At 44.9% G+C, this 17,500-nt stretch overlaps 1 protein-coding gene across 5 annotated transcripts in view; it reads right to left on the reverse strand.

Annotated features, from left to right (window-relative positions):
- Positions 1 to 17,500, reverse strand: part of Camk1d (calcium/calmodulin dependent protein kinase ID) — a 509,557-nt gene that overhangs the window by 43,261 nt on the left and 448,796 nt on the right. For all 5 annotated transcript variants that reach the window (XM_031358638.1, XM_031358637.1, XM_031358639.1 and 2 more), the window contains one exon: positions 13,346 to 13,472. In XM_031358638.1, coding sequence (XP_031214498.1) covers positions 13,346 to 13,472 — 127 coding nt within the window. The remainder of the gene's footprint in view (positions 1 to 13,345; positions 13,473 to 17,500) is intronic.

A 17,500-nucleotide genomic window follows, 5' to 3' on the forward strand; every position in this document is an offset into this window, starting at 1 on the left:
GGGGGGGGGGGGGGAGGAATTCGGGTGGAGAGAACCTTCACTTGGAGAGGTAGGACCCCAGTGCATGATGGGTCCTCACTGCTAAGAGGATATTTCTCAGCCTCTTCCGTTTATGAGAAGCAACAAAAGGGAGCCACTTAGCACAGTGTATGTCCCTTTGATTCAGGAGGCTGACAGTCCGGCCTGAGTAGCTACACTGGTGCAGATGGTACCCAGTGACTGTGTCTGAAGGAACACTCTAGGGCCTGATGAAAACTTTATCCTAGGTAGCAGAGGCCCCCGCACCATCTGATGACTACCCAGCTGTCAGAAGCAGAGTCAAGGTGGTGGGCAGCGGCCCTAGGCCACTGCAAGGAGCCCCAGGGCTCCTTAGCAAGATGGCTAGCCAACCAGCCCACCACCCCACTGACCCAGGTGTCAAACAGCACAGAGGCACAGGGAATCGGTGCCAGAGTGACAGCATAACCCACCATCACGGCAGCAAGTGTCCGGTGGTGACACGCACAGAGGGAAGAGTCACAGAGAAGGAAGCTGTCAGAAGCTATGCTGGCTGCCTACACAGTACCGAGTAAAGACTAGGCCCATGCCCTGGGCCGAAATGTACAGTGCAGAGAAAAGAGACCCCTGTCCTGCAACACTGCATCTCTCCAAGGGCGCACTCCCCAAGGGTCTCCATTCCTTTTCCCCCTCCCATGGCTATGGGAGGGGGCATCTTTAAAAGGACAGAACCCATTTCCAAGCCCTCAGCTTTTAGATACAGGAAAGCCACTAACATTCCAGGAGGTTGGCAAGGCACTGCAAAGAATTCAAAACAAGCAGTTGATTCATATCACCTGACATGTTCAGATTTGTGTGTGTGCATGTGCACACACATGGAGGCCAGAGAACAACCTGGGCTGTCCTTCCTCAAGATTTATATATGTTACACATATATAATTATATATAATATATAATGTAATTATATGTTTATAATTATATTATATTATGTAGGGCACATATTATGTATACATATATGTTATATATATAATTGGGCATATATTATATAAATATACACTAATCTATGCTATAAATATATAATATTATATAATTAACATATAACATTTATAGCATATATAATATAATATATAGTATATTATATGCATTATGTTATATATTGTATATCCTATATAAATATATTATAATATGTAAATTATAATATATAAAATATATAACATACATATATGCATATATGTATATATATTTTAAAAAAGGTCTCACCCTGGCTAATAAGCTAGGCTGGATGGTCAGTGACCCCCTGGGAACCACCCTTCTCGGTTTCTCTAGTGCTGGTATTATAATCCCATCATATTCAGCTTTAAAAGCAAAAGCAAAAATAAAACCATAGGTTTTGGGGATTGAACTCAGGTCTTCAAGCTCACAATGCAAGCACCTACACAATAAAGTTTGTAGCGCCAATCACAAGACTAGAAAAGGTTTCTGGTCTGCATCTGGAGCATGGATGTCAGGGGAAAGTTGTAAATTATCAATAAGCAAATATCAGGATAACAAGGTTGTGGATGGAAATATAGGTATTCATGCCAAACTTCCACGGCTCTTCTGATGTTCTTATTTAAGCTATACTGATAACAAAATACAAGTAACTTTTAATAAACTTGTAGCGCATAAACTATTTGGCTTCTGGTGACGCTCTTAATGCCCTGGGAAGTCAGACAGGCTGTGACATCAAATGCCGGGCAAGGTGGCTGCTGCCTGAGGGACGATGGGGACTGTTGTTGAGTCTGAGGCTAGCCTGAGCTAAGCAGAGAGATCTTGGCCAGCTTGGGCTACAAAGTAAAACTTTGTTTCCAAAGCACAAGACTAGAACAAAACAAACTAAGAAATACAAGAAAACTTAAAACAAAAGAAACAGAGTATCAGACCAGGAAGCAAAGCACTTGGCAAGCCCCATTCCCTGTGGTTCCAAGGACTTAAACCTTGTGACAGGGCTCATCCCTCAAGGGCCCGACTTCTCAGCTCACTAGCAATGTGACTGCTGGAACTGCAGGTGTTTTGGAACATTAGAAAAGCTCGCTGCAATGGCTTTCAATACTTTCCTTTCATTCTACATCCTTGGAAAACAAAATCTCAGGGGCAGGGATGAGTATGTGAGGCCCGCTGTGTAATCCCCAGTAACTAACACACACACACACACACACACACACACACACACGCACATGCACACGCACACATACAATCTCTGTCTGTCTGTCTCTGCAGGTTGACATGAAGATCAAATCCCAAAACCAGCTCAAAGATCTTCTCAAGCTCTCTCTCTCTCTCTCTCTCTCTCTCTCTCTCTCTCTCTCTCTCTCTCTCTTTTAATTTGAATCATTTTTTGAATGTTTTTGCTGAATCTACCTGCCCCTTCCCATTTTCTGTATCCCTTTTACCTGAGCAGCAGCAGCTAGCACTGAGGGAGTTGAATGCTTACTCTGGTCTTTTCTGAGGCCAGCTTTCATGGCAATAACTAGTCAAATGCCTTAGCATTGTGTTAACAGTCTCATACCAATTGGCAAAACTCTTCTATAATTCTTTTTTAAAAAGGAACAAATCCACAGCATCCAGTTGACAACCGTGGGGATGTCAAATGAGTTTCTAGGTCAGCGATGAGCATCTTCTAGGGACTTCGGAACCAGCACCCTGTGAGCCAGGGTGCCCGGAGCCTGGGGCTGCCAAGGGATTTTCCTCTCGAGGAGAAGCATTTTCTTCTAAAGCATGCAGCAGAGTTTACTTGTGGTAGGCTTTTGGGGAGGTCACTGAGCACCAGGCAGGACAGGAAAGGACATATTCTGGAACAGCCTTGACAGAGATCCTTGTGGAGACGGTTGTGGAGAGATCCAGTTACTTGAAAGTATTGAGAAGTACTTATACCTGGTAGGTCCAGTTCTCTGGCTGGCTCAGTCACAGCCAGCCTTTTATACATAGAGAGCACAGGTGGGGCTGTGGATTGGGAAATCTCTCTGAGTGGTACACAGCTGGGTCCTTTAAGTCCTCACCAAAATCCTCCAACACATCAGCCATGTAGTTCTGTGTGTCTGATGTCCCCCCTCCCTGCTTTGAGAATCATACTGTCACATCCAGACAGGGAAACAGAGCAGCCAGCCCCTTTTAATTCTGGAAAGAGCACAGTCAGTCTACTTCAAGTGAAACCCAAACTAGTCACCACACAAGCCATCATTCTTATGAGATGACACATTCACATTCCACACAAGTGGGTTATAAAGAGATTTACCACTTCAAGAATGTTCAGTGGGTACATCCAATGGCGGGTTGGGGGGAGGAAAGGGGAGGGAGAGGTTGGATGAAGGAGAAGGCAGAAAAGAGAGAAAAGAAAGAAGAGAGGGAGTGGAGAAAGGAAAAGTAAAGGAAAAAACCAATGGATTTTAGAATGTGAGTTACCGTTCATTAGGAAATATGTATATTGAGTAAAAGCAAGACCAGTCATTCTAGGATCAAATGATTTTTGACGGTATGTCTGTCAGGCTCCTCCTCCTCCTCCTCCTGCTCTTCCTCCTCCTCCTTCTCCTCCTCCTCTTCCTGTTCTTCTTCTCCCTCCTTTCTTTCTTTCTCTTTCTTTCTATAAATTATTTTTATTCACTTTACATCTCAATTGCAATTCTTCCACAAAGACATTTCAGAACGCCTAGGCTTCAGTCTAACAAGAGAAGGGTGTTACATTATGAGCTAACAGCTCAGAGCTTCCTCCCCGTTGGGTTTAGGTACTGTTCATTTCGCTTTCCTGACTCATCCTTATGGAAACTCACTTGGCTTACTACAGTAAATCGGAGCTCATCTTTATGTGAGGCATGCAGCCTCAGCAAGGCATCAGGGCAGCACACAAGCTGTCAGAGTTCTCCACAGACAGAGCCCTCTGGATGACTATGTTTCCCTCAGGCTTCGTAGAAAACAGTAGGTCTAGAATTTAACACGAAGGGATTTATTACTGCAAGACACAACCAACCCACACATGGAAAACTCTACTCTGTGGGCAACAGTGTCTACAAACCGAGCTCCTTTATATTGACTGAGGGAACGTGCTCCTGGTCAGGGTGGGACTCCAGAGATGTGGGGAAGAAGGGAAAGAGAATTTCATGGGTCTTGTTTTTAAAATAATTTAATTGCTGATTTTTCTTATTGAAAGGGAGTCTGGAAAAGGATGTATCTAAGTAGAAAACAGAGATCAGCTGTCCTGTGCAGGTGGGGACACAAGACCTGATTTTACAAAGAACAGCAATTTCTCTCTTTCCCAAGCATTCCAGGACATACCCAAGAGCTGTTCCTGCTAGGAGGATAACAAAGGAGCAATCACTGTCACCCCATTCACATTGGAGGTTATGCGCTCCCCTTTTTAGATATTTGTCACCCTTCCTCTCAGCATGTCACAGGTGATCACCTGTGGGTGAAGGACAGTGGTTCAGTCAGGAGGGTGCAGCCCTAGAATAAGTCAATGGTCTAGAACCAAGGGGAGGTGGGGGGCATTGCCTACTTTGGGCAATTATTTCATCAGTGGTAACTGGAATGCCTCCCTTTACTGGAGCCTGGCTTTATGGGGCAAGGAAGTGACTCTGGCTACTCCTCCAAGGAACATAGTGTTCCTCTCCTCCTGGGCATGGAACTCAGACAGAAGCCAAGGAAGTAACTGGACACCAGCCACAGGAGCTGCCTTCTTAAGGAAGGCAGTGAGAAAACAGAAATGTTTTGGATAAGCTCAAGCATAATCTGACTGAAAGTCTGAAATCACTGCATTTACTCTGAAAACCAATGGTTCCCATGCCTGTAATCCTAGCACTTGGGATAGAGGTAGGAAGATCATAAGTTCAAGGTCATCTTCAACTATATATAACAAGTTCAAGGCTAGCCTGAGCCACATGAAAGCCTGCCTCAAGCCAACTAAAGGCAACTGTACATTGTCAGCACCTTGACTGAGCAGAGAGTAGATAGAGGTAGGTTTCTCTGCCATTATGTCTTAGAGATATTATCATCTGCCCAGGTGGCTGCATACTGTTTTCAGGGTGCCTGTCACTTTGGTCTGGAGTGAAACATTAGTGAAAAGAATGCATGTTCTGAAGACCAGCTGAATGTGACCTCTCTTGATAAGGGATTTCAGGAAGCACATTAGTCTATAGTGGTTACCTGATCCTTCAGGAAGACACAAGGAGAAATATATCTCTGGAAGAGAAATGAAAACAGTCAACTACTGCAGCAGATTTTCACACGGAATTATCAACACTGCACCTGACAGAGGTGGAGAGACGTCTTTGATTATTTAGATTTGTATGAGACAGGGTTCTGTATAGCCCAGGCTGACCTCAGACTGAAGGATGACTTGAACTTCTATGCTCTTGCCTGCCCCTCTCAAGTGCGAGGATGGCTGGCGTATACCACTAGAGGTATGGGTTACACCGTGTTGGGAATCAAACCCTGGGCAAGCATTCTACTGAGCTGCATCTCCTGGGAAGACTTCTGTTAAACAATAGGAAAGATGAAACTTCAGGGATGAAAAAAAAGTTCTAGAGATCAAGGGGAATGAAACTCAGCTTTTGTGTGATTAGAACTTCAGACACACATTTGAAGAGAGTATTTGGCCTTGAGGGAGAGTTTCATTACAACAAGGAAGGCATGATGGGTAGGAGAATTCTTAGCAGTGATGTTTTAAAACAAACAAAGCGATACCTGATGAGGGAATGTCCCATGAAGACCTTATCATGTACTAGAATCCGGACACGGCTGAGCCTGGAGCTATAGGACATGCCTGTGTTGCTGGCACTTGGGAGACTGGGATGGGAAGCTGATGAAATCTGAAGGGAGCCTTGTGTCCATAAGATCTTGTGTCTAAAGAAACACACACACACCATCCAAGTCCAAATGTCAAACCAGACCAAATGACACCCTCTGACACACAGGCTCATCCTCTGCCATGATGGAAGAGATCTTCCATCTTCTACCTCAAAGAGTGCAAAGTTCTTGGGGGCAGGCAGCTCTGAACTCCTTTTGTTGCCATAGAGTCCTTTGCTGTTTCTTACCCATGGCTTAAAGCTGTAATTTACTAAAAATGTCTATCATTAAAGAGCATCAGCTCACTCTGACGTTCCGCTAGCCCCTTGAATTTGGTTTCAGGCATGAAAAGTCCCCACGAATATGTTGCCTTGGCTGGTAATTACCTTTTGGACCTAAGCTGGGATTACTATGCCAACTCCTCTAAAGCCAGTGTGTTGAAGACGGGCGGAGGAATGAGGCTAAAGAATATGAAGGGAGTGGAAAAATCGGGAAGTAGCTGGGGTGTTGAATGTGGGAGCAACTTGGAGTTCAGCGGGCTGGAATACTGGAAAGTTTGAGTAAGGACTTTTACTGTAGCGTGGTAAGAGATAACTGTTATGCTGGTGTGATGCATTTGGCCTCCCACCCTGTCTGGTTTAGGACTGACCAAAGTCCTTTATTCTCAAGGTGATCTGTCCTGACAAGAAGCTACATGTGCCTTTTCCTTGTGAGCTCTGGAGACTGAATGTGGGTCCTTGTGTTTTTAAAAAAAATCGTGGTAAGAGGAAAAACTGATTAGGATAGGACATAGAGCCAGCAGTTGGGTGCTGACCTAGCATGTGCAGGTCCATGGCACATTCTACCGACAAAGAGTGATTTAGTGTGGCTATACCTGCAAGGCTGGGTTTACTCTGTCTACATTCCAATAATGAGCTTTTCGTCCACACCTACACTCATTCCCATGAAGAGGGATGAAGAACAAAAACAGGTTGCCTAGAAGTCTCCCCATTAGAGAGCCCTGTCTTTTCTAACAAATGGAGTCTAGTTATAGCACGCAGCAGGGAATGTTTGCTGGGGGTTCTCACTGCCAGGATGGTGTGAAAGAAAGAAACGGAAAAGTCTTATTTGGACCATCTGCCTACTGTCAGCTCTGCATGACAAGTTATCAGCTACATCAAATCTCATTTTAGCTCTGACCTGGGAGAGGATGAGGACAATGATGGGATGCATCCAGTCAGCTGCCAGAGTATAACACCAAGTGAGAGACAGAGAGCAAAGCTCTGCCCCGAGAACCTACCACCGGGAGGAGAGACACTCTGGGCAAAGATCAATGCCGATTACTTAGGGTGCCGAGGAGAACAGAAAGGAGAGATGCCATCAAATTAATACAATTTCCTCCTGTCTGGGTGAGGACAGAGATAATGGAAGGAGTTCCTTGGCATATGGCCATCGTATATCTACAGAAGTGCATATATCTTGGAACAACAATGGTCCACTACCCCTGGAATTTGGTTTCAGGCATGAAAAGTCCCCACGAATGTGCCGCCTTGGCTGGTGATTACCTTTGGACCTAAGCTGGGATTGCTATGCTAACTCTACTGAACTCAGTGGTAGAACACTTGCCCAGAGTGGAGAGGACCTGGGTTTTATCCTTAATATTCTCCCCTTCCCCACAAAAATTAAAGAGGATACATCGTCTAGCATGTTTGGTTACATAAGATAAAATGAGAACCTACTGTAACTGGAAGGCTGAGCATCTCCTTATCCCAGCGGATGGTAGAGGTCTGTAAGAACATGCTTTCAGGAGCTGAGTGGATGCTGTATGAGCATAAGAACCTGGCTTCAGACCCCTAGAGCCCAATTAAAAACCAGGCACTACTCTATAATAATGGTTAGATAATGAGAAGGAAGAGAGAGGTGGATCCCTGTAGCTTGCTGGACAGCCACTCTAGCTGAATCCATGGATTCTAGGTGCAGCGAGAGACCAGATCACAAGAGAAGGTAGAAAGTGAATGACAAAGACACCTGACTGTGGCCTTGGCTCTCACACAGACACTCATGTGTATACACACACTTAACTGAACATGAATACATGCCACATACACATACACATACATACCAAAACCAAAACAAACACTTGCATTCAGACCTGCTATGTCTGGTACCAGCTACAGGCTAGGTTATCTCGAGGAGGATGGGTTCCAATACTAACATTGTAGGGATCCACACTTCTGGTTTCTAAGTCCTCCTCTAATCTTAAATCTCAACCCAAGTGATAAAAATTCAGTGACCTCTGAATTCAGTGCATTCCTCTAAGTGGGTAGAAAAGAAAACATCCCAAGAATGCTGACCAACCGTCCTCCAGCTTCACTCTAAGACCAAATGTGCTTGAGCTTCTTCAGGCAAGTCTGCAGAAGCAGACTAGTGGTGCCACCATCACTGGCTGGGCTAGGGTTGCTAAAGACAAGTTCTGGAAGGATACCGGATGGTCCCTGTGTGGCAACACCAGAGACTCGTCAGTCGGCCATGGGTTAAAATTTTGCTCATGTAGTTCTGATCATAAATAAAATGATGTGCCCAGGTGCCAATGGCCTCTCCCAGTTCCAGGTCAAAAGCAATCTGGAAATAGTAATGGTGTTCTGGGAATAAAGTACTACAGAGGGATTAAATCATTGCTCAACATGAGCTAATAATGAAAGCTCTCACTTTAGAACCATGGCAGCTCAGGTAGAGTCCCTGCCCACCATTCGCCTTCCTCTCTCTACAGCAGCACCCTGGTAGGAAGAGAGCAACATGATGCCCTATTCTTGAGAGACATGGTCACTTGCTCTGTTCTCTCAAAGTTTATTATTATTTGTTATTTCATAAACCACAAGACCTGATTATGGTCTTTGAATCTGAGCAACCATGTTAGTATAAAGAAAAATGAAATGAACATACTCCACATACACATATGCACACACACATGCATATCACATACACTCATACCACACTACACATACCACATACACACATACATGTCACATACATATAACATACATACATACACCCCACACTACACACACACTACATATATACACCAAATTCACACACATACCACATACACACCCACACCACACATACCTGCACATATATACACATGCATACCACACACCCACACCACCCACACCACACTCACACAGCACACACACATATATACCACCCTCCGACACACAGCATATACATATATGCACCTATACACACCACATACAAACAGCACAGCACACACATAGCACATACACACACACACCACACACCATACACACAACAGCACACACACATATACACCACCCTCCCTCACACAGAACACACATATATGCACCACACACACACACACACACACACACACACACACACACAGCACAGCACACACATAGCACATATACATACCGCCACACATACAACACATACACACACATACACAGTCCCAGGCTCTCCTGTACTAAATACCTCTGTTGTCACCTCTGTTCACTATCAGTTACATGATTGAGACAGATACCTCCTGTCACATACTCTGTGACCTTAGAGGACCCATTTAGACATGTTAATTAATTCCATAGATCAGACACTCTAATTGACTAAACTTCTTAGTTGTGACTTTGCCTCTTGGTGGCATCAAGGAGAATGGAACCCTTGACTTAATTAAATGGATTCCACATTTATTATGTCTATACTGATAGACAACATGTACCTCTGAGCAGCCCATTGCCACCAGATGGACCGATTATTTGTTCTCATTTTTATTACCACAAAGAACTCATTTGTAGTAGCCCTTCTCCAAGCTAAAGATTCTCACAGATGCTGCAGGCAGCAGTAGAGAGGAGTCCAGGGCTTAGGCAGCACCTGTAATTCTCCTTGTCTTTGCCTGAGCTCCACCTTCCTTCAGGTCTTCAGATGTCTTGGGTGTGCTAGCTCCTGATGATCCCTCTCCTTACCAGGACCTTACAGTTTGCCTGTGAAATGCACTGGTTGTGTTGTATTTGAAAATACATAACCATATGCCCACCTGTACTGTATACTTCACTACACAGCTTGCAGTAGGAACACAATACCAAGCATAGAGGGATGTTTATTGTCACCTTTTAGTGACAGTCTGCCTGGGCCATATCTCCCTTTTATAAAAGTATATGTAGGGACAGAGAAGATGGCTTAGTCATTAAAATACTTGTTGTGCAAACATGAGGGTAAGAATTCTGTCCCTATTGTGCCCATAAGAAGCCAGCTCTGGTAGTGAATGCTTGTAATACCATCACTGGGGAAGCAGGAGGAGGATCCTTGGGCATGGTGGCCACTCAAGCCCAATCGACATGTCCTAGGTTTCATTGAGGGACAGTGTCTCAAAGATAAGGCAGATGGTATGTGAGGACTCACACCTGAGACCATCTTCTGACATCTGTCTGTGTGCACACCCCATCCACCCTTTACCTGTGTTCCTGAGATAACACAGGGGTGGATTCACTTACTTATTTTCCTATAATTGGTCTCCTTCCCACTCAAATTTAAGAGCATGAGAGTAAGGATTTCTGCCTGCCTTTTCTTTTCTTCTTATTACATATATATTTTTCATTCTGTTAGGGTCCCTCAAACAGAAGGTAGGCACTAAATAATTAATTCTTGAATATATGAACAGTATAGCAGCTCAACAGTTTTAGATTTGTAGAGACAAGGTCTTGTCATTTAGCTCAGGCCAGCCTCAAATTTGAAATGTTCCTGCCTCCACTTCTCAAGTGCTGCAATGACAGGCGTAGACTGGCTGCCGTAACTTCATCACTATTATGAAAATCACCTGTTGGCTTCTGTTTCTCACAACACTGAACGCTTGAGCTGGAATCTCAACCGGATCACCAAACAATGCTTAGGAGAGAATTCAACAAACGTGTGCTGTTGAAGGGATGAGTATAAAGAGAAGACATTTTAAAAGTGTCACGAGCCTTGTGCTTTGTGTACAATTCAGCATGTATTTGTACAAAGATGAGCAAGATACAGCCCTTGCTGGAGCCAAAGCCACAGTGTGGTGAAGAGACGAGGCAGGTACAGACCCAGGTTCAATCTGATCAGGGACTGAGCACTGAGAACAGGGAGAAAAGGATGTTGAAGGAGAAGATGAGGTAGGATGGCCACCGGAAAAGGAGAGGGTTCAGCTGGGCTCTCATGGATGCACAGGAGACTGGCACGGAGACTTGGGGGTAGAAAAAGACCCATGTTTGCTCAAAGACCACAGAGACACGAGCCCTCTTTCACTCAGGGTGTTCGATAAATATGAGCAAAACCAATAGCTATTGCTCTAAGAGAACTCAGTGTTCGGCAACCAAATCACACAAGTACTTGCTTACCTGCCCTTCATAACACTCTCCCTGAGTCCATCTGCTCTGACTATAGCAAGAAGCCAAAATAAAAGGTGGAGGTGGTGGCCACCTAGAAACAGGGAAACTGCCATCCCCACAGGGGAGCCAAGAATCAATCTAGAAAGCTTTAGAGCCTCCCTGTATCAGAATGAAAATGAGATCAGCGAGGTGCACATGTAAAGAATATTCTGCTAGAGCAGGTAAACCTCAGCTCAAAGCCAGAAAGAAAAAACTGGGCCAGAGTGATGGCACCCTGGAACCTGGAGACGATGGCTCAGCACTTGGGGCTTCTTGACCAAGAGATTGAATCTAACAATATGAGCTAGCATCCCTTACTTCTGATACCCATGATTCATGGTAGATGGAAGAGAATCTTTGTTCACTGAGTCCCTTGTCTTTCAAAGATGCCAAGGAAGCACCTTCTCATTCACTCCCCTGCTGCCTGCCGGGTGGCATAGACAGCACATGGGAGAGATTGCATCTATACACTGTACACCCTCACATCTCTGCGCCAGCTGCACGTGTGCTTGTTGCTCATTCAACTCCCTCTCTACGGTCCCCACATTCCATGATGAGTCCCACCCATCTATGCCTCACCATATTGTCATAAGACTGCTGGCTGGTCCATCTGTCCATCTCTTGAGTCTCTATGGTCATTTTAATGGCCCAGTACTGTATTCACACTCCAGGGCCAAAGGTCCCACCCAGGGAAGGCCCTAGGGCCGCTCTCTACCACACCCTCTCAGTGAGGATCCCATCCTATGAAACCTCCCCGTTCTTTCTGTTCTTCATTTCACTCACCATTCCCGTCTGCTGGCTCCCAGCTTCCCTCCTCGGAGTAACTTGGTGGTGGCATACCAATTTTGGTATGACAATATAATTATGCAAAGACTTGAAACACCATGGAGTGCCTCCAAGGACACTGGGAACTCCCACAGTGCTCTGCTGTCTCTAGACCCCTTTAGTCTCAGACTAGGTCTCCACGGCCTATTGGGAAGGTTCCCTAGTTGCACCTGAAGACTCATGGGAATAGTATATGCTGTTAATACTAATTCACCCTCCTTGGGGAGGCCTACACAGTGTTCCCCCTCTCACTCCCTTTCCTCTTCCCTCCTTCCTTTTCTTCCTTCCTGTGCTGGGGACACAGTAGGCACTGGGTGCATACATATTTGATAAGTGACTGAATCCACTGAGGTGAACAGCTGTCTGGGAAAGCGCTCCCTGAAGGCTCATGTATTAGAGGCTTGGTACTCAGCATGAAGTACTTTTGGGAGGTGGCAGACCACTGAGGTAAAACCTGTTGTGAGGTTTTCTGGTCAGTGGGACTACACCTTTGAAGGTGTTAATATCCCATCCTTTCCTCTTCCTTTCTCCTTCTGGTCCCAGCCACAAGGTGAATGGTTTTACAAAGGGCTGTGGCCATGATACGATTCTTTGTTGCAAGCCCAAAAGCTACAGAGTCAATAGTCCACCAAGCAAAGTTAACCTTTCTCATTCATAAGCTGATTTATCTCCTTATAAATGTTTGTTCTAGCAGCAGAATGCTAACACAATTCTGCTGGGCTTTCTCCAGAAAACAGAAGGTGAATCTCAGCACCAAACCACTCACATCTGTCGTAGCCTTCTCTGTACTTTATATGGGTAACAGAAAGAAGGTGCAGTTGTGATTTTAGGAAAAGCTGTCACAACCCCTGGCTTTGTCCACACAGACACAGGTAAGCTGACTTGAGAGGGCGGCTTACTCATGGCTTCTTCCATATTCCTTGTACCAGTGTTTCCTCTCTGGCTGCACTGATCTCAACATTTTGCATGTTTTATTGAGTCTGCCCACATCTTATCAATGCTTGGTGCTTTACTGTAAATCATCCAAAAATAGACCCACACGCTAATTCTAGTATTAGAACTTGGGAATCCATCCCATTTTGCTCTTAGACTCATTGGGCCCACAACCAAATCAAACAGGATTTCCACCCAACTGCTAAAAGGTTTCAGGGAAATTGCTTCACTGCTAGCATGCCATGGTGGCATCTCTCCTTCAAGAGAAAGGCAGGCAGTTGTGATTGTGCCAGGCTCCAATGCTTCAGAAGGAGGAAGATGAAGTGGGCATGGAGACAGCCCAGCTTCATGGGTACATACAAACACGCACACATAGTCATTATCCTTACCGACGTAGCCTGGGGTCCCACAGGCCGTGGACATCACATCTCCTTTGCCCTCCATTTTTGACAAGCCAAAGTCACTGATCATTATTTTGGACTCCTCGTCTTGACTGTAGTACAAGAGATTTTCTGGCTAGAAAACAAAAGAAAACAAAACAGAAACAACTTATAGACTGTAAAGCAAGTCTGGGCTGTAGGCCTATTATCCCAGCTACTTGGGATAGAAAGTAAATAAAAAATAAAAAGAGGCGTGGGAGTGCAGCCCAGTGTAGAGGGTTTGCTTAACACACAAGAAGCCCTGACTTGATCCCTAGGATTGAACACAAGCAACAAACAAACAAACAAACAACAAACCAAACAACAACAGAGTCAAAACAATTGAATAACAGGTACATTTAAAGCTGTCTTACTAGTGGGAGTTTCATCAAATCTCACAGTTCAGAACAACCTTGACCTTTAGACATAGACAATGTCTATATCAATAGATGTCACCTGGGAGGCAGAGGCAGGTGGATTTCTGAGTTCGAGATCAGCCTGGTCTACAGAGTGAGTTCTAGAACAGCCTGGGCTACACAGAGAAACTCTGTCTCAAAAAAACTGAAAAAAACAAAAACAAAAACAAAACAAAACAAAACAGTCAACTAAAATGGCAGGACTTAAGAAACAGGCTGGGGGTGGCGGCTGCGGAGCATTTGGCACAAGTCAGTCTTCAATGTTATTCTTTCCTTTGCTAGTATTTTGTCTCCTTAAAAGATCAATTTTGAGGGAACCTAAGAAAGTGTTAGCTCTCAGACTGTCATTGGTTCTTGGCTAGGGCAACAGGATTCCCCGGAGATAAAACGACATTCGCAGGTTCTCATGGGTTCCACTGTGTGTGTGTGTGTATGTGTGCATGTGGTCTGTTTGTTTAAATCAGAGACCTTTGCTGTGATGCAAAGCCCTCTCCTGGCTCTCAGCAACAAGCTACCATGTCCTGCAGCCCCAGAAAATGGGCTGCACATAGCACATGCTGAGGTCATCAGCCAGCTGTTCACACCCTTTCCAGGGGAAGAAGGAGCACTGTGGGAACAAAAGAAGCAGCGCGGGCTGGTGAGATGGCTCAGCGGGTAAGAGCTCTTCCGAAGGTCCTGAGTTCAGATCCCAGCAACCATATTGTGGCTCACAACCACCACCCATAATGAGATCTGACGCCCTCTTCTGGTGCTTCTGAAGACAGCTACAGTGAATTACGCTGGAGCAAGCGGGACGGGAGCGAGCGGGGCCGGCAGAGATCCTTAGTTCAATTCCCAGCAGCCACACACATGATGGTTCATGGCCATCTGTACAGCTACAGTGTACTCATACACATAAAATAAATAAAATAAATCTAAAAAAAAAAAAGTAGCAGCGCTTCCTAGTCACGCATCCCTAATGACCCCCCTTCAGCCTGCCCTTGTGCTAAGCACAGGCTGCAGTCTCTTCTTGCTACCCCTCTGCACCACACAGAGGAAGGCTCAGCTGAGGCAGGTGGTTCCACACTCCTGCTTCAGCCTCCTGGGATCACAGGGGTGTACCTCTGTGCCCAGCTTGTCTTCACTGTGGTTTTATAGTATCAGTGACATATGGGAGGGACTTCCTTGGGGCAGACACTAAAACATTGTCTGTAGATTATATAAAACTGTGGATTGTCAGTCCTGGAAAGGACTAGGGTGGGGCTTGTGGATGGCATGATGCACCTGTCTCAGGCTAGTCCCAGCTCTACAGGGCTAAGAAACTCAACACAGAAGAGGAACCTGCATTTTTATTTATCCTTTTTTCGTTTTGTGTGACTTCAGTTGATGCTCTCCCTCCAGGGGCTGGTGTCAGGACTGTCTGCTAACATCCATCCACCAGGACAGTTCTATAGGTATATTGACTGAATAAGTACATGTGGTTCTTGTCTACAATAAAGCAGAAGAGGGCTATGGGATGGAAGCTTGTTTTCCCTCCCTGTTGTTAGACGGGTTACTCTCCCAGCCCAAGGATAGAGCCATAGTCTTCCTTGTCAGGCTCCTGGGGTAAATCTTTGGTTGCTAAACATTGAATTTAGGAATTCTTATAGATAGAGTGATTAGAAATATTTAGAAAGTGTTTCTTGACCTTGTTGTATATCATTGTTACCTATTTATCCATGGGATTATTAAATGGAGGAGATAGATAATTTGGTAGATCTGAAATGGGGTGGGGATGGAAATGTGTGTGTATATGTGTGGTGGTATGTGGTATGGTGTGTGTGTGGGGTGTGTGTGTGTGTGTGTGTGTGTGGTGTGTGTGTGTGGTGTGTATGTGTAGGGTGTGTGTGTGTGTGTGTGTGTGTGTGTGTGCTGGGGGATTCTGGCATGTAGTCTTTGCTATAAAGAAATTGTAAGAACTGGCCAAGACTCTGTCCTGAACCAAACCTTGGCCATGCTCCTTTGAGCTCTCTCGAGAACAAAGTCTTGACCTTGGCCTCTCAAATCCCTCTTGCTTTCCCCAGGCCAGCCAAGCAGTCTTAGCATGGATCAGTGGTTCTCAACCTGTGGGTCACAACCCCTTTGGGTGTCAAATGACCTTTTTATGGGGGTTGCATATCAGATATCCATCATATCAGATATTCGCATTATGATTTATAACAGTAGCAACATTACAGTTATGAAGTAGCAACAAAAGTAATTTTGTGGTGGTGGTGGTGGGTCGCCACAGCCTGAGGGACTAAGGGGTCACAGCATTAGGAAGGTTGAGAACCACTGTTTTAAAGAGGATCCTTAAACCCTGAAATATAATCAAGCTCTTTACCCAGTGCTACAGATGCTGTTAAACTAACAATTATTCAGATATTTTAAATTTATTAAAATTTATTTAATGTATAAGTGCTCTGCAGAGTAGAAGAGGACATCAGATCCTCTTATAGGTGGTTATGAGCCAACATGTCGTTGCTGGGAATTGAACTCAGGATCTCTGGAAGAGTAGCCAGGGGTCATAACTGCTGAGCTCTCTCTCCAGCCCTAATCAGTTATTTTTAAAAGACAATAAGTACTCTTTACCACCACCATGGGTTTTTATAGGGAGAGGAATCTTGTTCAACTCCTATGTTACAAAGGTTAACCGGAGACTAACTGCAAAAGGAAGATCGGAGGGCAGTGGGTGGAATATTCCTATGAATAAGGAAGCAAGGAGCTAGCCAGACCAACTCAACAGGGCTTTTGTTTAAGACAAGAGACAGGGTGATATGCTATTGATGTGCAAGATAAGAAACTTGGCAGATATCCAGAGATATTTATGCTAAATGGATTCAGAATGACTTGCTAAAACTGGACTGAATAAGTAGAGTCCATAGCCAGAGGACAGAAGCAGAGACCAGGCCTGGTCACAGAGATGACTCAGGGAAGCTGCAACCAATCAATTTGTCTCAGAGATGATCTCTATCCTGTATGAGTCTTTGACCTGCCCTTAGCAAGAGATTTGCTAGGTCATTCTATTTAGTTTTTGCTAGGTCATTCTATTTATTTTTTGATCAGTATCTTGCATTTGTTTGTTTGCTTGTTGTTTGTTTACTGGCAACTGTGGCTCAAATGCAGGGCCTTGTATGAGCTACATCCAGCACTGACCCTGGCCTCAGCCACTTAGGCTGTTTTAGCAAGACTCCTAATATCTCTTAATGATTTTCTCTTTAAAAAACATTTTACTTTGTGTCTGTGTCTGTGTGTGAAGTGTTGGGACATGTGGAGGACAGAGGTCAACATCACTTTTTTTTTAAAGACAGGGTCTTTCCAGTGAATGTGGAGGCTGCCAATTGGGCTCAGCTGGCTGGATAAGGAATACAGGGGCCCTGTTATGTCTGCCTCCCCAGTGCTGGGATTACTGGAGTGCATTGTCGTCCCTGACTTTCTTCTGTGGGTGCTGGTGACCATCTTAGCTCTTCCTGCCTTTTGTACTGAGTCATCTCCTCCTTAGTAATCTTGTAGGCGATGTGTTCTCCCTGATCCCACCCCTGCTCCTCCACTCTAAGTGCCCACTTGTTCTTGTGTTCAGAGTTACAGCTGGGCTCCATCTCTCTCCTCTGTGCAGCGGGCTCAAACAAAGGCTTCTCTCTTTCTGTGACAAATGTCAAAACATTTTTTTTTCTTTAACAGAACCCAAAGGGGGAAAATATTTTCAATCACC

This window comes from Mastomys coucha, unplaced genomic scaffold, assembly GCF_008632895.1.
Source record: "Mastomys coucha isolate ucsf_1 unplaced genomic scaffold, UCSF_Mcou_1 pScaffold7, whole genome shotgun sequence".
Classification (NCBI taxonomy): domain Eukaryota; kingdom Metazoa; phylum Chordata; class Mammalia; order Rodentia; family Muridae; genus Mastomys; species Mastomys coucha.